Below are 26908 nucleotides of genomic sequence, written 5' to 3' on the forward strand. Positions count from 1 at the left end.
TTTCACTGAACTGAGGTCTATTAGCCGAGGCCAAATCTGAAGGAGTTGCCTTAGATGATCTGTGACATCTCTCGGATTGTTCCACCTTGGGGACCTGGGGTCACTACTGCGTATAGTTAGACATATTTTGTTTGGTTGTAAAATCAGATTGAGAGTCCAATTGGGTTTTTAAGAGGTGACCACTAGTACCACTTTCATGTCTAATAGGTGAGGTACACCTCTGCCCCTTTAAATCCCTCTGTCCCTTTAAATCCCTCGGAGGCAGGGTGTAGTTGTGCTGCAGCGCTAGCAAATGGGCCTCAAGCTTTTGGTGGAGATTATCCACCTGCATGGAGATCCCATTTATGCTCTTAAAGATGCATCACAGGGTCCTGGTTATTAATTGAAAATGTTCGAGTCCCATGCCATCGCCCCAGGCCAGCTTGGACTACCCCTTCGAGGTGGCTCTCACTTCATTGTCATTATCATTAGCATTAGCATTATTTGTTGCCTTCGAGTTCACCCCCTCCACTTCTATGTCGGCTGCGAGGTCAATTAAAGGATTAAAACGATTGTAAGTTTCAACCGTGTAGCTAGCTTCCTCGTTATTTCTGCTACAGTTAAGAAAGAAAGAATCAATCTTGGACTGTTTGGGCCTCGGGGGAGGCATTGCCTCATCCAGGTCCCTTGGCCACTTGCCATGGCCCATAGTGGAGATTAGGAGAAATATTCACAATAGTTGGACGTATCTTAATGCGCCTTGGAGAGTGTTGTAGGAAGCAGGGGAGTGGTGAGCGAAGAAAAAAAAGTAAGGTAAAGTTCGTTGCTTACTTACAATTCTCAGTCCGACACTAAACATTACTCTTACTTTCTCTGCCCCATGATGTTTCTCCAACTCAAATCTAACTTATGCAAATAATAAACTATCAATTTGTTACAGTGTTTGTGAATGCAGCTGGCTGCTCAGTTGTTGTTCACACCTTCCTAATGCAACTGGGCTCTTCAAAATATTTCTGCAATTTAAATTTATAGAGAAAAAATTCCTCCCTCCTTCCCCTTTTACCTCATTATACATGCAAACATGCATATGTTCTCTTTACAGCCTGCATTTCCCTGAATTGCTGTCAATTGCCCAGTTGTGTACAAAGCATTTTACTCTCGATAGATCACAATTTCTGATAATTTACACAGAGGAGGTCTTTTCCTCGTTTAGCTCACGTAATTTAAATCTGACTGGAAGCATCGATGCTGCATGAATCACCCAGGAATAATGTAATGATGAATTTTTTTAATTTTTTTAATTCTACAAAAAATTATATGAAGGGCCAGAAAATATATCAGAGGATGAGATGGAAAACTTCAAGATATTAAAATACCAACTATTGAAGAAGATCAAAAAGATATGCTATCAGCACCCCTAAATATATTAAATATTGAGAATGTAATAGAAACAATAGGGAATGGGAAATCACCTGCACCAGACGGTTTTCCTATAGAATTGTATAAAATATTCAAAAATCGACTAGTCACCAGACTTCTAGAAGTCTATGAGGAAATACCGTATTTTTCGCTCTATAACACGCACCAGACCATAACACGCACGTAGTTTTTAGAGGAGGAAAACAAGAAAAAAAATATTCTAAATGAAACAGTGGATGTATGATTTTTGTGGTTCATGCTGTGGCCACAGACATGTGATCTGACAGTGAGTTTGGAGTAGCCCAATGCAAAAATCCTGAGGATCCATGTGGATCCATGCTTTGTAACCACGTTTTTGCACCATTGCAGCCCCAGGCAACAGTGGGTGCGTGATTTTTTTGGTACAGACTGTAGCCATGGACATGTAATGTGATCTGATGGTGAATTTGGGGTGACCCAATGCAAAAATCCTGAGGATCCATGTGGATCCGTGCTTTGTCACCACGTTTTAAATGGGGAGGGAAGGAAAAACACAGAAGGGACAAGGAGCACAAGAGGGGTGTGCGGAGAAGCAGCTGGCTAAGAATGCAGAGGAGGGGTTTAACGGGGTGGGGGGGAGGAAAGGAAAGCAAAAGTTTCCCCCCTCCACCCAAGCCAGCCCTCTCTCTCTCTCTCTCTCCCACCTGCATGTTTTTCGGCTGCCTGCGAGCCCCTAGAGCACGGAGAGGAGGAGGTGGTGGGCTGGAGCCTGCACGCAGTGTGACTAGGAAAGAGTTAGAAGGAAGGACTCGATCCTTTCCTTAACCCTCTGCTTGCCAGGAGGGCAGGGGATTCCCTGCTCTTTGTTGAGTTTGAGCAAACGCAGCAACAGAAGCGGGTGGGCAGTAAGACCCTGAGGCAGAATGCAGGAAAGCAGCAGCTTCCGCCTTCCCTCCGCCCGCCCGCCCGATCTTATTTTTGCCTGATTTTTGCCTATTTTTGCCCCTGCGCTCCGGCGAGTCAGCTCCAGGGACCACACATTCGCTCAATAACACTCACAGACATTTCCCCTTACTTTTTAGGAGAAAAAATCTGCGTGTTATAGAGCGAAATTTACGGTAGCTCATAAAGGTATATCTGCTACAACATTCAATGAAGCTTTAATAATAATTATACCAAAACCTAACAAAGACCCTACTAAATGTGCAAATTATAGACCAATATCATCAATGAGGTGAAACTCAAAAAATTAGAATATTGTGGAAAAGTTCATTTATTTCAGTAATTCAACTTAAAAGGTGAAACTAATATATGAGATAGACTCATGACATGCAAAGTGAGATATGTCAAGCGTTTATTTGTTACAATTGTGATGTTTATGGTGTACAGCTGATGAAAACCCCAAATTAACAATCTCAGAAAATTAGAATATTAAATGAAATCAGCAAAGCAAGGACTGCAAATAGAGCAATATTGGACCTCTGAGAAGTAGAAGCATGCACATGTACTCAGTACTTGGTTTGGGCCCCTTTTGCATCAATTACTGCCTCAATGCGGCGTGGCATGGATGCTATCAGCTTGTGGCACTGCTGAAGTGTTATGGAAGACCAGAAAGCTTCAATAGCAGCCTTCAGCTCTTCTACATTGTTCGGTCTCATGTCTCTCATCCTTCTCTTGGCAATGCCCCATAGATTCTCTATGGGGTTCAGGTGAGGCGAGTTTGCTGGCCAATCAAGCACAGTAATCCCATGGGCATTGAACCAGGTTTTGGTACTTTTGGCACTGTGGGCAGGTGACAAAATCCTGCTGGAAAATGAAATCAGCATCCCCATAAAGCTCGTCTGCGGAAGGAAGCATGAAGTGCTGCAAAATCTCTTGGTAGATGGCTGTGTTGACCCTGGACTTAATGAAGCACAGTGGACCAACACCAGCTGATGACATGGCTCCCCAAATCAACACAGACTGTGGAAACTTCACATTGGACTTCAAGCATCTGGCATTGTGTGCCTCCCCATTCTTCCTCCAGACTCTGGGTCCTTCATTTCCAAGTGAGATGCAAAAGCTGCTCTCATCAGAAAAGAGATTTGGGGAGCCATGTCATCAGCTGGTGTTGGTCCTAACAAAGACCCTACTAAATGTGCAAATTATAGACCAATATCATCAATGAATGTTGATGCAAAGATTTTGAATGCAATATTGGCGGCAAAATTACAAAAAGTTATTCAAGACTTGATACCTAATAATCAAAAAGGTTTTATAAAAACAAGACAAGCTACAGATAACATCAGATTAACAATAGATTTGATAAATTTAAATGCAGATGAAGAGGAGTTTATGATATTGTCATTAGATGCAGAAAAGGCTTTTTACAGAATATATAAAGAATTCATAGGGTTTGTGTTACGTAAATTTGGTTTCCCTATAGAATACTCTAATTGGATTAAAATGATTTATAAAAACCCAACGTTCCAGATTGTTACAAACGGAAGAATTTTGAATTTGATTAGTTTAAATCGAGGAACGAGACAAGGATGTAAAACACAACAAAGATAATTACAAAATTGTATTATTTGCGGATGATATCCTTTTATTTATTACAAAACCAGAAGAAACAATTCCCAAAATTATGGAGAAAATAAAAACCTTTGGCAGAATATCAGGATATTCTATAAATTGGACAAAATCAGAGATTTTACCAATTGGGCCAAGGGCTACATTGTATAAAGGTAAAGGTAAAGGACCATTAGGTCCAGTCGTGACTGACTCTGGGGTTGCAGCGCTCATCTCACTTTATTGGCCGAGGGAGCTGGCATACAGCATCCAGGCCATGAGGCCAGCATAACTAAGCTGCTTCTGGCAAACCAGAGCAGCGCACGGAAACGCTGTTTACCTTACCGCCAGAGCGGTACCTATTTATCTACTTGCACTTTGACGTGCTTTCAAACTATAGGAACCATCAATTTCGGATGTGCAAAGACTTGGGTATAATGATTTCATCAGATATAGACCAAATTGTAAAATTAAATTTGAATCAAATTATTAATGAGATTTCTTTGGATATTGAAAGGTGGGGACCTCTAAACCTTTCCCTTTGGGGAAAGGTTAATGTCCTCAAAATGAATGTTGTTCCAAAGCTTTTATACATTCTTAGAGGATTACCAATACATATTCCCAAATTTTACTTCCAAAAAATAAATCAACTATTTAGATTGTGCCTGTGGGGTACAAAGCCACCAAAAATATCACTACATAAAATGCAACTTCCAACTAAGGAAGGTGACTTTGGTCTCCCAAATCTGGAACTATATCACCAGGCCTACCTTCTGAGTAAGACTAGTGATTGGAGAGCTAGCAGGAATCTCAATTGGGCTACTCTGGAATATAGTTTCTTTCAATCTCTTGTAGGGTGGACTAAACGGCTCCAATTTTATGAAATATCCTATTATCCTGGAGACTATTAAAGCACCTATAAAAATTTGGATGAATATAAATAAAAATAATAAGGATGACCCCTTTCAGCATGAGAAATTAACAATATGGGCCAACCCAAAATAAAAAAATTGGAAATCAAGTAATAATTTGGCAAAATTGGATGAAAAAAGGTATTTTGACATTGAATCAATTAATTGATGAAAATTACAAATTTGTGGAACATAAGACTTCGCAAGTAAAGTGTGGATTAACCATTGAAACACAATGGCAATACACCCAATTGAAACATGTGTGTGAGGAGAACCTGAGCTTACAGGGTTAAACAGCTCAGAGTGTACGTCCTGCCTACTGTGGGGTGGGGAGACTCTGCGTCACTTCCGAGAGTCTCAGTCCTTTGTTCTATTCTGCTTTTGCTTTTAAGAGGAGCAGACGTGTTTTTTCACGATGCTGCGCACTGTGTTACATAACGGTTAGTTCTGCTGTGATAAACTGCTTTTAGTTATTAGTATCTCTGTGTGAGACTCTGTTAATGCACACGGAAGACAGCAGCTTTCTCTGGACGCTGCTAAACACTGCTATTTTGTTCAGAGCATCGGAATGCGGACTTTGGAATGCAGAGGCCTGGCGCAGCAAAAGCGGGCTGGACGCCAGCCTTATCTGAGCAATAAATCTTCAGATTTATTGGAAAGGCAGTTTGGTCCTGACGCTATAGCAGCATCAGAAACACCCTTGTTGCTACAAGATTTAATTTCTGCAACAAAAACAAAGAACTCTACACTTGCACTATATAAAACCCTACTCAACAGAAAGAAATATGATTTAGAATATGATAGACAAAAATGGAGTGAAGAGTTAGGGGTACAGATAACAAATGATATATGGGAGTCAAGTATAAAATCAACAGAAATAGCTTCTATGGATTTAAGACTAAGACTTATTCAGCAGAAAATAATATTCAGAGTCCACTGGACTCCAGCAAAACTTTACCAGAATAAAATAACAAATGCAGACAACTGCTGGAGATGTGGAAGTAAAAATGCGAACTTAGTACATATGATGATTAACTGCCCGATGAGAACATCATTTTGGTGCGAGGTGAGGATATATATAGCAAGAGTAAAGACTCTCCTCCCTGAAAGAGAGGGGAGTGGTTGTGGGCGGGAGCCCAAGCACCGCCCAGCAGGGGGCGTGGCCCCCTGCTTCCAGCTCACCTGGCTGGCGCTCACGCCCCCCCGGTGGCCACCCAACCAGGTGCCGCGGAGGGGGCATGTTCAGCAGCCTTTTGCTGCAGCGCCAGCCTCTCCCTGGCCTCATTCCTCGTCGTCGTCCCCTCGCGAGTCACCCACCCTCCACTCCCTTTTGGTTAGGGCTTAGGTCATTGGCCTTGCTATGGACCTTAGGTTGGTCGCCCTGGTTGCCTGGGGGGCCTGGTAGGAGTTTTTCCATTTGGCATTAGGCTTTTTGGTTTTTTCGCCTACCTCGTAGCAATCGTCACAACTTTTGTGGTATTGGTGGGTAGGTTAGGCATTGGAATAATGTGTTGTGGTGTGTCGAAGTGCTAGGTGTGGCCATCGCCTATGCCTTCAATTTTTAGGGGTATTCCGTTAAAGGAATCTGGGGGTCGTGTATTCCGTCCGATGCCTGCTTGGCGGGAGGCCATGGCACGACCCTCGGTGACAGCAGGGGTGAGCGTATAGTTGGATTAGCATCAACAGGCTCCACCTACTGGTGAATAAACCCACTTGTTTCGATCCAATGCCTAAGCCAATACCTTTTCATTGCTGTAATCAATAAAGTTGTGGCCTTTTCTAGCCCATCAACCTTATATCACGTGTCCTTGTGTCTTCATTTCACTTCGCGGGGGTTGGGTCCTCGAACCACAATAAAGAGTTTGTGACAAGGGAGTAAATCAGTCACTGATTCACTGGTCAACAACAAATTTGTTGTCTGCGTTTTTTCAGTTGATTTAGGACAAATCTGATGCGCTGAATCCAAAAATCACATTGGTTTTGCTCAATTAGGTCAAGTTTTTGAGCTATGGCCACATGTCGTTCTTTACGTTTTTGTTCACATGTACGCTTGTGTGGAGCATTTTAGAAGAAGTTGGTGGGGGTAAAATGCCACGTCGAATAATTGTTTTGATTGGAAATTATTATTTTAATGACAAGAAGTATTCAGGTCCGATAGTTCTGGGTGATTATGTTGAAAAGGGATCAGTTTGAAGTCATAAAACCTCGAAATCTTCCATAAATTGGTGCGGATGGGATCAACAGAAAGAACCGGAGCAGCCTCAAGTATCCTGATCTGCAATCAGCACGTCGTCCTGTAGCTCATTGTGATGAAATTCCAGTGCCTATCTTCAGAGAACTTTCTGACATTAGTGACGAAGATGCCTCCAGTGTTGAAGGACATGAAGAAGAAGAAGTGGTTCTTGAAGATGATGCTCCACATCCATTTTCCCAAAAGGAGTTGAATGATCTAGTTCGCGACCTCAGCTTGTCAAAGGACTCTGCCAAACTGTTGGCATCCAGATTGAAGGAAAAAAACCTCCTCTCTGACAGTGCTCGCATCAGCTTCTTCCGCAACAGGCATCAAGAGTACCTCCGTTTTTTCTCAGAAGAGAAGGACTTGGTGTACTGTGCAGATATTGCACAGCTTCTGCTCAAGCTTGGAGTGCCACAGTACGAACCCAAAGATTGGAGACTGTTCCTTGACAGCAGCAAGCGATCACTGAAATGTGTTCTGCTACACAATGGCAACCAGTTTGCCTCTATACCCCTGGCTCACTCGACTACACTGAAGGAGAACTATGAAGCGGTGAAGTATGTGCTGGAGAAAATTGGTTATGATCAGCATAAGTGGTTTATTTGTGTTGACCTGAAGATGGTGAACTTTTTGTTGGGACAACAGTCTGGCTTCACCAAGTACCCATGTTTTCTGTGCATGTGGGATAGTAGGGACCGTGCTCAGCATTACACAAAGAAGGACTGTCCTGTGCGGGAGGAATTGGTGCCTTGCAAAGAAAGGAACATCATCAATGACCCTCTGGTGGACAGAGACAGAATACTCTTCTCACCGCTGCACATCAAGCTCGGCTTAATCAAGCAGTTCACCAAGGCTCTGGACAAGGATGGTGACTGCTTCACTTACTTGTGCCAGGCTTTTCCAGGATTGACCATGGAGAAGTTGAAAGCTGGCATCTTTGAAGGTCCTCAGATCCGTCAGCTCATCAGAGATCCAGAGTTCGGAAACTCAATGAACGAAGTGGAACTGGAAGCGTGGAAGGCATATGTTCTGGTAGTGAAGAACTTTCTTGGCAACAATAAGGCCAGAAACTACGCAGAACTTGTCAACAACATGCTGACTGCTTTCAGAAACCTGGGCTGCAACATGAGCGTCAAGATGCACTACCTCTTTTCACATATGGACCGGTTTCCTGAGAACCTGGGTTCAATGAGTGACGAGCAGGGGGAGAGATTCCACCAGGACATGAAAGAGATGGAGACCAGGTATCAGGGTCGCTGGGATGCAGTCATGATGGCTGACTACTGTTGGACTCTGAAGAGAAACCTCCCTGCCACTGAGCATTCCAGGAGTTCCAAGAAACGGAAGTTCAAGCCCTGAAGTTTGAAAAATGGTGAAGCAACATGCAATTTATGTGTACTTACCTTTATCAATGCCCACCATTCAGTTTACAGTAATCAATGTTTCTATCAGGTAATCAATATATGTTGTTGGGAAAATATTTTCTCTCTCTTAAAAACATATTTAAGATGATATGTGTTGACAAAAATCAGCTGATAATGCCACAAAAATGTAATCGATTTTGTCACAAGATCTGATTTTTTTCAAATCAACATAACACAAAAACCTGACCTGATGGAGAGAAATGGATGCCATTTCCTGATTCAGCAGTGCAAAAATACCCTAAATCAGTTGTAGAAATCTACACAACATTCAAAAAGTAAAAAATTGTTGCCCAGTGAATGCTCATACCGAATAACAATCATAGTATAAGTACTCTATAGAAGGAATGTCGTTTGGCTTTACTACACCTGGCAGCATATCATTTAAGATGTTCAGAAGGTGCTTTATGTGATCTATCCATCATAGAAAGGCCTTCGGTTTTGGGTACCGTATTTTTCGCTCTATTGGACGCAGTTTTTCCCCTCCAAAAATTGAGGGGAAATGTGTGTGCGTCCTATGGAGCGAATGCAGGCTTGTGCCATAGCCGCACGCAACCCCTCCGGCAGGGAGAGGCTGCACGGGGCTATGGCTTCTTTAGCCCTGCGCAGCATCTCCCGGCAAGGAGAGGCTGCATGGCCTAAAGGGGAAGCAAAAACAGGGAGCGGGATCCATCCCGCTCGCTGCCTTGCCTTCTTCCATAGCTGCGCGCAACCCCTCCGGCAAGGAGAGGCTGCATGGGCCTATGGATTCTTTAGCCTCACGCAGCCTCTCCCAGGAGGTAGAGGCTGCACGGGGCTAAAGGGGAAGCCAAAACAGCGAGCGGGATCCATCCCGCTCGCTGCCTTGGCTTGTTCCATAGCTGTGCGCAACCCCTCTGGCAGGGAGAGGTTGTGTGCAGCCTGTACGCTGCTCTTTGGGGCTGGGGGAAAATTTTTTTTCCCCTTGATTTCCCCCCCTAAAAACTGGGTGCGCCCTATGGTCCGGTGCACCCTATGGTGCAAAAAATACCGTAGTTGACAAAAACAAGTTTTTGAGGTATCACTATCAAATTCCATTCTTTTCCCTGGACCGAAGTTTGCCGGGCAACTGAGTTATCCTGTAATATGTCACAATCAATGTTATGGGTCATATCTTCTCTAATATCCGTACTTCCAGATGTTTTCCTTCCAGGGTTCAGAGGTGTTGCTTCTGTCACTTCATTTGTTTCGATACCCTGCTTTGGGGTTACTTCCTCAGATGTTGACTGGATCTCTGTTGTGTTTGATCCCACTTTACTTTCCTCTTTGTTGTCCTGTGGGGCAAGTTTGTTTGGGCCGGTTGTGGATGTCATTGGAATCAATTTATACAGTTTCTGCCATTGTTTTTTTTTTTTTTTGAATGCGATGGGTTATATTCGATTTCCTTGATGTTTTAATGTTTTTGCTCTTCTTGCTTGCTTTGGCTTTTTGGCTATGTAGTCTCTTACTGATTACTAGCTGCTTCGTATTAGCTGGTTCAGAGGGGGCTGATCAATGAATCAGTAACATTAGGCTCTGTACCTTTTTATTGAAGTGTGCAAATTTCCACTAACGTCAGGAGTAGCCCATTTGTTATTGTTAAGAATTTTTTCATAATGGACAGGTGGTCCTATCAAATGGAGCTGGTCCTGAAGATAACCGTCTCTCTCCTCCGCTTGGATGCATATGGAAGTGACCTGCTGGCTTTGGGAGTTTTTTTCTGACTCAGAAGGCAGCCTCTGGGAAATTATGTCAGTTGTATTTGTCTTGCTGGATTCCTCAGCCACGGCCAGTTCTTGAGCCAGGATTATTAAGTGATTTGTATTCTCTGGTTCTTGTAGGGGCCCTTTAAGGCGAGTTGGCTGATCCAAAACAGTGGGAGGAGGAGGAGGAAGGGCCCCATACAATGTCCACTCGCTTGGCACTCTCCTGCTCTCCTCACACTGGGGAAAATATTGTGTGATTTTACTTTGTCTCCCACGAAATCCCCGGGAGCTGACCAGCAAGGCTGGCACAATTCCCAGGTCTTTACAATTCTTCCTAGCAAGTACCATAATGTACCACAATGTTTACTGTTGTTTGCTTCTTGCATGACCAATCAAATAGACCCTGATTGTACATGTAGCAAACTCCAGACATGCTTTTCCTGTCTGTAGTGTCACTTCCAAAACTCGCATCAGCAAATATCTCAAGACCGCTAGACTTCTGATTGTTAAATCTCAGTCTGTAATGCATAGTGCCTTTCAAATAGCGTGCTATGCGTTTCAGAGCTTTCCAATCCTTAACTGTAGGATTGTTGACATGTCTGCTTAGCAAATTAGTGCTATCTGCGATGTCAGGTCTTGAACATCTGGCAATGAAGTTTAGTTTGCCTAGCACACTTCTGTACAGTGTAGTGTCAGCAAATGCTTCTTCAGTATCATCTGCCTGATAACCTGTTGTCATTGGTGTGTCTACAGGGTTAGCATCCATTAGGTTTAGTTTGGCTAGCACATCAGCAATTTTCTGTGACTGGTGTACTAAAATATTACCATCTTGGTCTCTCCCTATTTCTAGAGATAGGTAGTTGGTGACCTCACCAAGATCTTTCATGTCAAAGTGCTCTTTCAGTTGAGCTAGGGCGCTATTGTACATCTTGACATCTTTCCAAAATAAAAGAATATCAGCAACATAAAACAAGCAATATAGCTTCTTTTGCCCTTCCTCTTTGACAAATACACATGGATCAGCTTTACCTTGCTGAAAACCTAGAGAAAACAGACTTCCGGTCAGCGCCAGCGACAAATGGCGGATTCCCTCCGAGCTCCGGAGGGAATCGGCTCTGCGGGGACTGGGTCTGACCGCTGCGGCGAAGCGGGGACCCGAAGAAATCTCAGGCGGTGAAGCCTGAGAACCCGGAGACTCGGCGGGCTCCATTTGCGCCCCCCCCGCTGCAAAGGAGCCTTTTTAAAGGCTCCGGAATGGAATGGGGGTGTGTGGCGCGGAGCTGAGAGTCGTCTACCGCCTCCGCAGAGTGAAGCCGCAAGCCATAGCCGGAGAGCGCTGATTCCTTTCTGGACAATTGGAAACTAAAGCAACTACCCGTGAGTAGGATTAAGCAACTAATTGGAAGGAAAAAAATTAGTAAATTTGGCACGAAAACGGGAAAGGTACAAACAGGAAGTCTGCCTTTTCCGACTTGTAAATAGACTAAAGCAAAGAGACTGCAAAGCTGTAACTTGGAAAGACGATTTTTAAAGCTTAAATCCAGCACCAAAAATAAAAGAGACTCCCCTCCTGTTGGCAGGAGTGGAGGGGAGAAAACTGAACATTAATTTACCTGCATGAAAAGAGGGAGCAAAGATATATCTGCCGCCTTGGAAATCTGGGAACGGACTGCTTTTGACAGAGAAAGTCAGTCAGTGGGAAGAACTGTTTGCATGTCAAGGGCAAAGAATATTGATACTTTGAGAAAGATACATTGTTTATAGATCTGCCTTTGACTATAAAGTAACTTTTTAAAGACATTGGAATTGTGGCTTCTGAGGGATATTGGAATCTTTAAGAACTATACTTGTTTTTAACAGTTGCATAGTGAAGCTGGGAGAGTGTCCCCCTAGAGGAGACTATGTTACAATAACTATCTTGCCATTAAATTACTAAGCTCTGGAAAAGTACTGTGCAAAACAATCTTACTGAGTGTGTGACTGACCTTGGGCCTGTTATGGCAGATGGGAAAGGAAAGATAGAGCTGGCGAGTGGCGTACAGGATAAAACTACCAGGTCCGGTAGACAATACAAGACTGATACTGCATCTCAGAGAAGGGCTTCAACGTCCGGGGCAGCTGGCATAGTAGGAGCTGCTGCTTCGCAAGTAAAACCAAAAGCTATGTCATCTGAAGAGCTATTGGCTCAGGCACTTAGCAAAATTGATGCATCTTTGGAAAAACTAGCCCAGGGGTCTGCAACCTTTAAGACAAAAAGAGCCACTTGGACTCATTTCCGAAGGAAAAAAAACCTGGGAGCCGCAAAACCACTGCAACATTTAAAACAAATATATCTCCAGAGCTGCGATCTGACAGCGGGCGGGAAGGTGACGTCGGGACTAACGCACGCACTGCCCCCATGCAACGTCACAGCCAGTACAGTGCCCGCCACAGTGGGGAGTGTCGGGGCGCACAATGCGCCTCCTCCCCTCACTAGTATCCGCCCCGGAGCCGCGGCAAAGGTGTAAAAGAGCCACATGCGGCTCCGGAGCCGCGGGTTGCAGACCCCTGAACTAGCCAAACAGGTTGCAGAGACAAATAAACAAGTAGCTGAGGCCTCAGCAAAAATTGATTTGAACACTACAAGTATTAATGAACTGGGGAACAAGGTGAACTCCAATACACAGTCCATTGAAAAATTATTAGAGGAATCGGCCTCGACTCGACAGATTGCTGAGGAAGCTAAGGAAATTGCAATTTTCTGTAATGAAATTTTGGAGGGGAAAAAGGTACAAGAATCGTGGAAAGAAGCGTATATTACACTCATACCGAAAACAGAGACTGAAAAGACTCAGCTTAAGAACTACCGCCCTATATCATTACTTAATGTGGATTACAAAATTTTTGCAGACATTTTGGCAAAAAGATTGAAAAAAGTATTGGTGGAAGAGATTCATAAGGACCAAGCAGGCTTTCTCCCAAGAAGACATTTGTCAGACAATGTGAGGAACATAATAGACATTTTGGAACTATTAGAGGTGAATATAAACACTAAAGCAGTTCTGATATTTGTGGATGCGGAGAAAGCCTTTGACAATATTTCTTGGAGTTTTATGAAGAAGAATCTACATGGGATGGGGGTAGGGCAAGAATTTGAGAATGGTATGGGTGCAATATATTCTGAACAGAAGGCCAAGTTAATTGTAAATAATGTGGTAACGGAAGAATTTAAAATAGAAAAAGGGACACGACAGGGGTGCCCAATTTCCCCATTACTTTTTATATCAGTCCTGGAGGTTTTGCTAAACATGAAAGGGAAAAAAGTAAGAATCAGAACAGCAGAGGAACAAGATAAGTTCCTGAACGACCACGGGGAGGACCTTCGGAAAGGAGTAGCAGGAGCTTGGCCACCACCTCCGCCTGGTTCTAATCCGGTTTCACCTCCAGACAAAGACGACAAGGGAGACACCCCCATTGGCTGACAAATAGATCCAGGATGTCTCTGCAGCTTCTCAGTTGGAACATTCATGGCGCGAACTCCCCCGAGAAAAGGAAAAAGATCTTCCATATATTGAGGAAAGAACAATTGGATATTATTTGCCTGCAAGAAACACACGTGACTGGGCTCCACAGGAGAGTGTTAATCAATAAAAGACTAGGCCAAGAATTTATTTCATCAGACAAGGTCAAGAAAAGAGGAGTAGTGATTTATGCAAAGGAGAACCTAGCACCGAAATTTGTGTTTAAAGATGAACAAGGGAGAATTTTGGTGATTGAAATTCAACTGCAAGGAGAAAAATTTTTGATAGTAGGAATATATGCACCAAATGAGGGGAAATCGGAATTTTATAAGAAGCTGCATGAGATAATGCTGGACTATATTGACTACACTAACATCATTCTGATGGGAGACATGAATGGGGTGGTCTCCACCTTTATGGATAAGTCACAAAATCAAAATTTAACTAAAGACGGCAGACTACCTAAGACTTTCTTTGAATTAACAGACAATATGGACTTAATTGACATTTGGAGGACAAAAAACCCATTAGGTAAAGAAGGGACATTCTTTTCTGAGGCCCATTTATCATGGACAAGAATCGACCAAATTTGGACATCTAGAGGACTGGCACCTAAGATTAAAAAAATAGAGATCTGCCCTAAAACTTGCTCCGACCATAATGCCTTGAAAATGGACTTGAGATTTACTTCAGCTGGATCCTTCAGATGGAGAATGAATGACACTTTGTTTAGAGATCAGGAGATTGTGAAGAAGGCCCAAAAGACGTTGAAGGATTATTTTGAGATAAACTTGAACACATCTGTGGAAAAGAAAACAATCTGGGACGCTAGTAAAGCAGTCATGAGAGGTTTTCTGATACAACAGAACACTATTAAGAAAAAACTCTGGAATGGTAAAAAGGACAAGATATTAGAGAAGATAAGAGATGGAGAGAAAAGGCTGAGATTGAACCCAAAATCAAAAGAAGTTTTAAGAGAAATCAAATTCCATCAAGCACAATATGTGAAATTGATAAACCAAGAAGTGGAATGGAAAATTAAACAAATGAAACAAAGATCATTTGAATCGGCGAATAAATGTGGGAAGCTGCTGGCATGGCAGCTGAAAAAGAGACAAAAATTGAACTTACCAATCTGGAGGTTGAAGGAGAATGTATTCAGAAACCAGAAGAAATTAGAAAGTGTTTCCAGAGATACTTTAGGAAATTGTTTACCCAAGGGCCCCAGGCAGATACAGAGATAAACCAATTCATAAAGAGAAATGGACTGCAAAAATTAACTCAAGACAAACAAACAACCCTGAATTATAGAATAACACAGCAGGAAATTGAAAGTGCCATCCAGAACATGCAACTAGGCAAGTCCCCAGGCCCAGATGGACTTACCTCCAAGTACTACAAGATATTAAAAGACTATTTGATTCAGCCGCTATTGGAGGTGTGTAATCAAATTTTGGAGGGGAAGGGGGCACCAGAATCGTGGAAAGAAGCTTTCATCACTTTGATACCAAAAGTAGAATCTGAAAAGACCCAACTAAAGAACTACCGTCCCATTTCACTCCTGAACGTGGATTATAAAATTTTTGCTGACATATTGGCAAACAGATTTAAAAAAGTTTTAAATGAAGTTATTCATAAAGATCAAGCAGGCTTTCTCCCTGGTAGACATTTGTCTGATAATACAAGGAACATTATTGATGTTTTGGAGCTGTTGCAGACAAATATGAATACGAAAGCAGTATTAATTTTTATAGACGCAGAGAAGGCCTTTGACAATATATCTTGGAAATTTATGAAGAGAAATTTGGAAGGGATGGGAGTGGGAAGGGCGTTCCAAAATGGTATAGAAGCAATATATTCAGAGCAAAAGGCTAAACTGATTGTGAACAATGTGGTGACAGAAGAGTTCAAAATTGAAAAAGGGACACGACAGGGGTGCCCCCTATCACCTCTGTTATTTATCTCTGTCCTGGAGGTGTTGCTGAATTTGGTTAGGAAGGACCAGCGGATAGAAGGAATACAGGTCGGAGAGAAACAATATAGACTGAAAGCATTTGCAGATGATTTGGTTTTAACATTACAGGAGCCAGAGTCTAGTACAAAAAGAGTCTTAGAACTAATCCATGAGTTTAGTCGGGTGGCGGGATTTAAGTTGAACAAACAAAAAACCAAGGTCTTGGCAAAAAATTTGACACCTTCAGAAATTGATGGGTTCCAGAAGGAAACGGAGTTAAATGTAGTTAAAAAAGTGAAATACCTGGGGGTTAATTTGTCTGGTAGAAACTTGGATTTATTTAAAGATAATTATACAAAATGTTGGTCAGAAATTAAAAAGGATTTAGAAATTTGGTCTAGATTGAAACTTTCCTTGTGGGGAAGAATCTCAGCTGTAAAGATGAATGTATTGCCAAAGATGCTGTTTCTGTTTCAAACCCTACAGATCGTGGACAGAGTGGAATGTTTTGGAAAATGGCAGAGGGATATTTCGAAGTTTGTCTGGCAGGGCAAAAAGCCCCGTATAAAATTTAAAATACTAACAGACGCAAAAGAAAGAGGGGGATTTGCCCTGCCGGACTTAAGGTTATATTATGAGGCTGCATCCTTCTGCTGGATGAAAGATTGGTTTTTACTAGAAAACACTGATGTCCTAGATCTGGAAGGGTTTAACAATGCTTTTGGTTGGCATGCTTACCTGTGGTACGACAAGGCGAAGAGTCACAAAATGTTTAAAAACCCTATTGTCAGGAAAGCTTTATTTATTGTCTGGACTAAATACAAAGACTTACTTGAAAATAAGACCCCGAGGTGGCTTTCACCAATTGAGGCAAAGGCCTTCAGAAGACTGAATATGGAGGTGGGTTGGGCAAGATACTGCGAAATAATAGAAAAATGTGGAGATAATTGGAGATTGTTGAGTTTAGAAAAATTAAAAAACAAGGTGCGAGATTGGTTACACTATGCCCAAATTCAAGAGGTTTTTAAAAAGGATAAGAAGGTTGGTTTCCAGGTGGAAAAATCAAAACTAGAAACAGAATTACTTGAACCAAAGACGAGAGTGCTCTCGAGAATGTATAACTTGCTGCTTAAATGGAATACACAAGATGAAGTAGTTAAATCAGCCATGATAAAATGGGCACAAGACATTGGGTACAACATTATGTCCGAAGACTGGGAAAGGTTATGTACCACCGGTATGAAATTCACGGCATGTAATGCCCTGAAAGAAAATATTATGAAAATGGTATATAGGTGGTACATGACCCCAGTCAAGCTAGCAAAGATGTATCATCTGTCTGATAATAAATGTTGGAAATGTAAAGAGGCTGAAGGAACGTTCTTTCACCTCTGGTGGACATGCCCGAGGGTGAAGGCCTTCTGGGAAATGATTTATAATGAGTTGAAAAAGGTATTTAGGTATACCTTTCACAAGAAACCAGAGGCCTTCCTCTTGGGCATTGTGGGCCAGAGATTGCCAAAGAAGGACAGAACTTTTTTTTTTATATGCAACAACAGCAGCAAGAATCCTTATAGCTAAACATTGGAAGACACAAGAGTTACCCACGCTGGAAGAGTGGCAGACGCAACTGATTGACTACATGGAATTGGCTGAAATGACTGGCAGAATCCGAGATCTGGGAGAAGAAATAATAGAAGAGGACTGGAAAAAATTTAAGGACTATCTACAAAAGCATCATAAGTTATATGAATGTTGAAAATTTGCTAAGTCTTGGTGAATTTAGCTTCAGTAATTAAATTTGTGAATGGTGGAAATTAGGTCATAATTATGAAAAAACTTATGTTTAGAGTAATGTTTTTATTTCAGTCCAATGATGGGGAAAAATGAGATAACAAAAGTACTCTAAATTTAAATATAATTAGATGAAAAAAGAAAAACGCATGAAACAAGGTAACAATTTGCTGTTATGTTTATTGTAAAGAATGCAGGGGGCGGAGGATGTGGGGAAGTCCAGTAGATTATGAAAATTGTATGGAAAATATGAATATCTTTTTCTTTTCTTTTTTTTCTTTACTGCTTTCTTCTTTTTTTTCTGTAAAGCTGCTTTTGTTGAGATACTGTTTATGTTACTGACTCTGGAAAAAAGCAATAAAAATATTTTTTTAAAAAATAAATAAACATGATTAGAAGTGACCAGCTGGTTAAAGGGGTTCAGGTCGGAGCCAAACAGTATAAGTTAAGGGCCTTCGCAGATGACTTGGTACTTACTTTACAAGAGCCAGACACTAGTACGAAAAGGGTTTTAGAGTTAATTCAAGAATTTGGTCAAGTTGCCGGATTTAAAGTGAATAAACAAAAACCTAAAGTTTTGGAGAAAAACTTAACAGCCATGGAAAGGGAGAGGTTTCAGAATGAAACAGGTTTGACAGTGGTTAAGAAGGTGAAATATTTAGGGGTCAATATGACATCTAAGAATGTGAATTTGTTTAAAGATAATTATGAGAAATGTTGGTCAGAAGTTAAAAAGGTTTTAGAAATATGGTCAAATTTGAAGCTTCCCTTGTTAGGCCGAATTGCAGTTATTAAGATGAATGTATTGCCTAGAATGTTATTTTTGTTTCAAGCATTGCAAATTCCTGACAAGATGGACTGTTTCAAGAGGTGGCAGAAGGACATTTCGAAATTTGTCTGGCAGGGCAAAAAACCCAGGATAAAATTTAAGATTTTAACGGATGCAAAGGAAAGAGGGGGATTTGCCCTGCCGGACTTAAAACTGTACTATGAATCAGCAGCCTTTTGCTGGATGAAGAGTGGTTGCTCCTCGAGAACACAGATATCTTGGACTTGGAAGGTGTGAAGGGATGATGAGCTGCTTGTGCGTAAAATCGTAGTCCCTCAGAGTTTGTTCAAGTCCACAAACCTCTGTCTGTGACGGAGCCCCTCAGACGTGGCTCCTCTAGTCACTGGCAGATTCCGACAGTGGCTGCTTTCGGAATCGCTTCCAACATAAGAGCTCCTTAACGGAAACACGTCTTCTGGTCTCACGGCGTGACAGTTTCCGGCGAGGAGTGGGTCTCCCTATGGGAGGTCCAGAAACCTCCCCACTGTTCTCGCTGGACGTGTCCCTGAGCCCTCCCTCTTGCTCGTTTTCCCTCAGAGACCCACCTCTCCCCCTGCTGGTTCCTGCTTCAGCTGCTGGGTCTCTCCCAACCTCCGTGAGCCCTTCCACCACCTGTCCCTCCGATGGCAGTTCCCTGACAGAAGGTTTTAATAATGTATTTGGATGGCATGCATATCTATGGTATGATAAGGTCAAAGCGCACAAAGCTTTTAAAAATCACATCGTTAGGAAAGCATTATACAATGTCTGGATCAGATATAAAGATTTGTTGGAAAATAAAACCCCAAGGTGGTTGTCGCCAATGGAGGCTTAAGCTGGGAAAAAACTTAATATGGATGCTAAATGGCCAAGATATTGGGAAATTTTGGAACAAAAGGGTGATAAATTGAAATTACAGAGTTATGAGAAATTGAAGGCTAAAGTACGAGACTGGCTCCACTATTATCAAATAATGGAGGTTTATAAACAAGACAGGAAAATTGGCTTCCAGGTGGAGAAATCAAAATTAGAAACAGAACTGCTAGAACCCAATGCTAAGAATTTGTCAAGAATGTATAACTTGTTGCTGAAATGGAATACACAAGATGAAACAGGTAAAACAGCTATGATTAAGTGGGCACAGGATATTGGTCATAACATTATGTTTGCTGACTGGGAACAGTTGTGGACCACCGGTTTAAAATTTACGGCATGTAATGCCTTAAAAGAAAATATTATGAAAATGATCTATAGGTGGTACATGACCCCAGTCAAGCTAGCAAAAATCTACCATTTGCCTGACAATAAGTGTTGGAAATGTAAAGAAATTGAAGGTACTTTCTATCACCTTTGGTGGACATGCCCGAAGATTAAGGTTTTCTGGAAAATGTTATATAATGAAATGAAAAAGGTACTTAAATGTACTTTCCCTAAGAAACCAGAGGCCTTTCTCTTGGGCATTGTCGGCCAATTGGTGCCAAAGAAAGACAGAACTTTTTTTATGTACGCTACCACAGCAGCAAGAGTACTCATCGCAAAGCATTGGAAGCCTCAAGATCTACCCACTCTGGAAGAATGGCAGATGAAGGTAATAGACTATATGGGACTGGCTGAAATGACCGGCAGAATCCACGACCAGGGGAAAGAGACGGCGGAGGAAGATTGGAATAAATTTAAAATTTATCTTAAGAAATATTGTAAAATTAATGAATGCTAAAATGTTGAGGTTTTAGAAAAAAGGGGGATTACAGCTGTAAAAGATTAAGTAAAAGAATAGAATAAGGTGAAAATTTGATAAAACCAAGGGATAGGATTTGCTGAAACAAATTTGGAAATTGGGATGTAGAAGGGGGAGGTATGGGGAAGTCGGTGAAGTAAGGTTTAAGAAAAAAGGATATGAAACTATACATGTTTGTTTGTATGCTTGTTTGTTTGTGTTGTGTATTGTTTGTGTTTATAAAAACACAATGAAGACTCATTTGTTGAGTTCTTTAAGGATATACCTAAACACATTTTGGATATAAGGGCTTATTATAAAGATCTTGTTGGCCTACTTAGAAGAAATAAAATACTTTTCAGGTGGGAATTTCCCCAAGGTCTATCTTTTAAATACAAAGGAAGGAAAATAAGAATAAGGACAGTGAATGATAAAGACAAGTTTTTGAACGACCACGAGGAGGACTTACAGAAGGAAGTGGAAGCAGGAGAGGAGCCGACTGCATCAGGAAAAGGAATTCTAGACATAGCAAATCTATCATTTGGACTCCCTGGCCCAGGGAAAGACACACTACCGACAGAAGAAGAAGAACAACTTGGTGCAGTTGGAGGGAAAGCTAAGTAACCTACCATGGCTCTGCAACTTTTAAGCTGGAATTGTAATGGACTGAATTCCCCTCGGAAGAGAAAATCTGTTTTTCATGTATTAAGGAAAGAACAATTGGACTTGATTTGTTTACAAGAAACACATGTAATGAGGCTACACAGGAAAATGCTTATTAATAAGAGATTGGGACAAGAATTTATTTCGTCTGACAAAGTTAAAAAGAGAGGTGTGGTGATATATGCAAAGGAGAAATTGCTACCGAAATTTATCTTTAAAGACGAACAATGAAGATATTTGGCAATTGAAATTCAACTGCAAGGAGAGAAAGTTTTGATTGTAGGAGTATACGCGCCAAACGAGGGGAAATCTGAATTCTTTAAGAAGTTGCATGAGATCTTGTTGGACTATATGGACTATAATGTTATTCTGATGGGCGACATGAACGGAGTAGTATCTACAAATATGGATAAGGCACAAAAACAGGTAGTCACCAAAGATGGTAGACTACCTAAAACCTTCTTTGAACTAACTGACAATATGGACTTGATTGACATTTGGAGAACCAAGAACCGTCTGGGGAGAGAGGGAACTTTTTTCTCTGAAGCTAAGATGACTTGGACTAGAATTGACCAAATTTGGATTACTAGAGGAATGGCACCAAAAATAAAGAAAGTGGAAATCTGCCCCAAAACTTGCTCTGACCATAATGCTGTAAAGATGGAGATGAACCAGATAACAACCGGCTCTTTCAGATGGAGGATGAATGACACCCTTTTTAGAGATGAAGAAATCTACAAGAAGGCCCAAAAAACTTTGAAAAGTTGAAAAAAGAGTAATCTGGGATGCAAGTAAAGCTGTGATGAGAGGGTTTTTGATACAACAGAACGCATTAAAGAAGAGAAGTCGAAATGAGAAAAAAGATACAATTTTGGAGAAAATAAAAGAAGGGGAGAAAAAACTGAGAGTAAAGCCAAAGTCACAGGAGATTTTGAGAGAAATAAAATTATACCAAGTACAGTATATGGAATTAATGAATCAAGAAATGGAATGGAAAATTAAACAAATGAGACAGAAGACTTTTGAATCTGCGAATAAATGTGGGAAACTACTGGCTTGGCAATTGAAAAAGAGACAAAAATTAAATGCCATTACAAATCTGGACGTAGATGGGAAAGAGGTACACAACCCAACTGAAATTAGAAATTGCTTCCAGAAGTATTTTAAGCAATTGTATGCACAAGGGCCACAGAATGAAATGGACATTGACCGTTTCTTGGAAACAAATGGATTACAAAAAAATTCAAAAGAAAGAAAGTTAATGTTGAACTGTAAAATATCTGACCAGGAGATAGAAGGGGCCATTCAAAACATGCAATTGGGCAAATCTCCAGGGCCGGATGGCTTGACTTCCAGATACTATAGATCTTTGAAGGACTGGCTAATACAACCTTTGAAGGAAGTCTGTAACGAAATCATGGAGGGGAAAAGGGCACCAGAAACGTGGAAAGAGGCTTATATTACACTTATACCGAAAACAGAGACTGAAAAGACTCAACTTAAGAACTACCGTCCCATATCCTTATTAAATGTGGATTATAAATTTTTTGCTGATATTTTGGCTAAGAGACTGAAAAGAGTACTGACTGAAGAGATTCATAAGGACCAAGCGGGCTTTCTCCCGGGAATACATTTATCTGATAATCTGAGGAATGTAATTGACATTTTGGAAAAGCTAGAAGTGAATATAAACACTAAAGCAGTTTTGATATTTGTGGATGCGGAGAAAGCCTTTGATAATATATCTTGGAGTTTTATGAAAAAGAACTTACAGGGTATGGGGGTAGGCCAAGCTTTTGAAAATGGTATAGGTGCAATATATTCTGAACAAAAGGCTAAATTAATTGTAAATAATGTGGTTACGGAACAATTTAAGATAGAAAAAGGGACACGTCAGGGGTGCCCAATTTCCCCATTGCTTTTTATATCGGTCCTGGAGGTTCTGCTGAATATGATTAGAAGAGACCGTTTGGTTAAAGGTATACAGGTTGGAGCTAAACAGTATAAATTGAGAGCATTTGCAGATGATCTGGTTTTGACGTTACAGGAGCCAGAATCTAGTAAAGAGTATTAGAATTAATTCAAGAGTTTGGTCAGATGGCAGGATTTAAATTGAATAAACTAAAGACTAAGGTTTTGGAGAAAAATTTAACATCGATGGAAAGAGAGAAGTTCCAGAATGAAACAGGTTTGACTGTGGTTAAGAAAGTGAAATACTTGGGGATTAACATGACAGCTAAAAATGGAAATCTGTTTAAAGATAACTATGAAAAATGTTGGACGGAAGTTAAAAAAGATTTAGAAATTTCGTCAAATTTGAAGCTTTCCTTGTTAGGCAGAATTGCTGTTATAAAGATGAATGTATTGCCAAGAATTTTATTTTTGTTTCAATCATTGCAAATCTTGGACAAAGTAGACTGTTTCAAGAAGTGGCAGAGAGACATTTCTAGATTTGTCTGGCAGGGCAAGAAGCCCAGAATAAAATTTAAAATATTAATTGATGCAAAGGACAGAGGTGGATTTGCCCTGCCAGACCTTAAACTCTATTATGAATCAGCGGCATTTTGCTGGCTGAAAGAATGGCTGCTTCTTGAGAACACAGATATTTTGGATTTAGAAGGTTTTAATAACGTTTTTGGGTGGCATGCATATTTGTGGTATGACAAGGTTAAAGCTCATAAAGCATTCAAAAATCATATTGTTAGAAGAGCATTGTTTAATGTCTGGATAAGATATAAAGATTTATTGGAAAATAAAACCCCAAGGTGGCTGTCACCGATGGAAGCAAAGGCCAAGAAAAAGCTCAATATGGAGGTCAAATGGCCAAAATATTGGGAAATTTTGGAACAAGAAGGAGATAAATTGAAACTGCAGAGTTTTGAGAAATTAAAAAATAAAGTGAGAGATTGGCTCCATTATTACCAGATAATGGAGGCTTACAACCAGGATAAAAGAATTGGTTTCCAGGTGGAAAAATCTAAATTGGAAAGAGAACTGTTAGAACCCAAAGCTAAGATTTTGTCAAAAATGTATAACTTGCTGTTGAAATGGAATACTCAGGATGAAACGGTTAAATCGGTCATGATTAAATGGGCACAAGATGTTGGACATAATATTATGTTTGCTGACTGGGAACAGTTGTGGACCACCGGAATGAAATTTACGGCATGTAATGCCTTGAGAGAAAATATTATGAAAATGATATATAGGTGGTACATGACCCCAGTCAAGCTTGCAAAAATCTATCATTTGCCCGATAACAAATGTTGGAAATGTAAAGAAACTGAAGGTACATTCTTTCACCTTTGGTGGACGTGCCCAAGGATTAAGGCTTTCTGGGAGATGATATATAATGAACTGAAAAAGGTATTTAAATATACCTTCTTGAAGAAACCAGAGGCCTTTCTCCTGGGCATGGTCGGCCAATTGGTGCTAAAGAAGGATAGAACTTTTTTTATGTACGCTACAACAGCAGCAAGAATACTTATTGCAAAGTATTGGAAGACACAAGACCTACCCACTTTGGAAGAATGGCAGATGAAGCTGATTGACTGTATGGGACTGGCAGAAATGACTGGCAGAATCCGTGACCAGGGAGAAGAGTCGGCAGAAGAAGATTGGAAAAAATTTATGGACTATCTACAAAAATATTGCAAAATTAAGGAATCTTGAATGATGTTGGATTGAACTTAAGGGGTTTCAAGCTGTAATTATGATAAAATGACCTTCTTTTTGTAAGTAAGAATTTAAAGCTATAACAATTTAAGATGTTGAGATAAGGATTTGCTGTATAAATAACTCAAACTGGGTATACAAGAAGGGGAGGTATGAGGAGGTCGGGGAAATAAGTTACAAGAAAATAAGTTGTGAAATTCATGTGTTTTTAATATTTTTATGGTTTTTTTTCTTTTTGTTTGTTAAAAATTGGAAACTTTAAGAAATATCTTTTTTTAAAAAAAGAAAACCTAGAGAAAACAATACTTCAGTGAGTTTAGAGTGCCAGCATCGTGCACTTTGCTTGAGACTATATAGGGATTTCTTCAGAGAACAAACAAATCCCTGTTTTACCTGTATGCCATCAGGTGGAAGCATATAAAGTGATTTACCTAAGGTTCCGTACAAAAATGCTGTATTCACATCGTGATGAGAAACGTGTAGATTCTCTTCTGCAGCAAGTTTGAGCATAAGTCTAATGCTCTCATATCTCACGGTGGGTGAGTAGGTCTCATGATAGTCTTCTCCTGGTACCTGTGAAAAACCTCTGGCTACCAATCTGGCTTTGTGTCTGACTATCTTGCCATTTTGATCTGTCTTTGCTTTGAATACCCATTTGCTGCTAACCAGCCTCATTCCTGGGACTACTGGAACTAGCTCCCATGTTTTGTTCCTCTCTAAGGAATCAAGCTCAGCCTTCATGGCGGTTAACCATGGCTCAGCAGCCTTCGAGTCCAAAGCCTGGATCTTCTGGAAGCTTGAAGGTTCAAATACCTTCTTGGAGCTATTCACAGCAGTTACAGCTTTTGCTGCTTTAGCAAATTCATCAACAAATCTCTTTGGAGGTCTACCTTTTGTGGCTCTTTCAGACCTGTGAATCAAGCGTAAATCTTCAACACTCTCCTCTTCTTAGGAGAAAAGTGGCCTATAGTGAACAGTGGTTCCTCCAATTCTCGATCAGAGCCTTCAGAGGGTCGCATAGAGGCCGTAGCAGTCTTGAAATTCTCTGAATCATCTGATTCAGTCTCAGATTCAGAATCAGAACCTTCATCAGTGGGTGTGGGGTTTTGCTGCTGCTTATCCTCAGTCTCTTCACTGTCATCAGGATAACATTGGAAAATTCCCACATTCTCCCCCCACTTGGCATTGTACTCAACACTTCTAGTGAGCCTAATTGTCTTAGAGTCAATCATCATTACACTGTAAGAACCTTTCTGATACCCTAGAAAGATACCATGCAAACCATGTTTGCCTAAGTTGAAGCTTTGTGGTGTGTGAACCCACATGTTAGAACCAAAAAATCTCATGTGCTTGATGTATGGTTTCTTGCCAAACATCTTTTCACAGGGGGTACAACCAATCAGTGATGATAATCTCCGATTATAAGTGTAAACAAAACAGCTGAGCGATTCTGCCCAATAACTCTCTGGAAGATTGGCATCATGCAGCAAGGTTTTCAAGCCTTGAAGCAATGTTTGGCTTGCCCTCTCACAAAGTCCATTCATCCAAGGAGACCGTGGACTTGACAAATCATGTTGAATTCCTTTCTCAGTCAGAAAAGCTTCAAACTGCTGAGAAGTGAATTCTCCCCCTTGATCTGTAAACAAACATTTCACCTGTTTACCATGCACATTTTCCAACCAAGCACAGAATTCCTTGAACCTAGGAAACGCTTCTGATTTCTGCTTGAGATTGAACACATAAATATACCTGGAAAATGAATAAATGAGGACCATGAAGTACCTGGCTCCACCCAAAGAGGGTGATAGTGGACCAACGAGATCAGCATGCACTACCTGGTATGGTTCTGTAGCTTGTCTACTAGACACCTTACCTTTTGCAGCCATTTTGACCTTGTTCGCTGCACATGCCTTACACTTCATGTGGTACCTGCAGGGTTTAATAGTCATACCTTCAACTAAGACAGGCATTTTGGAAACTGCCTCGAAGTTCAAATGACCAAATTTCCGGTGAAAATCTTGAATACATCCTGCATGCAAAACCTTGTTTGTATCTGCAATACAACAAGTTTCATCCTGCACAACATCAAGAGAATCATCATAATGCAATACAAACAAATGATCAACATAATCAGCATGCAATACAAAGTCATCTTTCTTGGTGATGGTGCACTTCCTCTTTTTGAAGGAAACGTCTATGTCCTGTTCAGTCAGCTGCGAGACACTCAATAGGTTGTGTGCAGCATCTGGAACAAAAAGAACGTTGCGTATCGATGCATCCAAGCTGTGAAGAACAACCGTTCCATAGCCTTGACTCGAGATCGTGTGGTCATCCGCCTGGTGAATCGCACCTTCCTGCGAAGTAAAGGACACGAACAGATGCTTGTCTCGGCAAACGTGCCTGGTGGCTCCCGATGGTCCCAGCAATTCAGATAACACTGTCTGATGGGAAGTTTTGCTTCTGCACATGACTCTGGCAAACCGCTCTAAGCTGAAGCATTCCTTCCTCACCCACCCTAGAATGTTTAGTTCACATTGAGTTAATGAAACATCGTACCCTGACCTGTTCTTAATGCATGGCTGACCACATTTACGGAATG

General features: G+C 41.0%; 1 protein-coding gene across 1 annotated transcript in view; it reads left to right on the top strand.

Moving 5' to 3' along the window:
- Positions 1-401: 401 nt before the first annotated feature.
- LOC309523254 (uncharacterized protein) overlaps positions 402-26908 on the top strand; it is a gene marked incomplete at both ends in the record, with an annotated part of 611327 nt that continues 584820 nt past the window's right edge. The window contains 2 exons of the mRNA XM_082207040.1: positions 402-553; positions 7083-8191. Coding sequence (XP_082063166.1) covers positions 402-553; positions 7083-8191 — 1261 coding nt within the window. The remainder of the gene's footprint in view (positions 554-7082; positions 8192-26908) is intronic.

The sequence above is a fragment of the Podarcis vaucheri genome, assembly GCF_965113315.1.
Source record: "Podarcis vaucheri genome assembly, chromosome: W".
NCBI classification, from domain to species: domain Eukaryota; kingdom Metazoa; phylum Chordata; class Lepidosauria; order Squamata; family Lacertidae; genus Podarcis; species Podarcis vaucheri.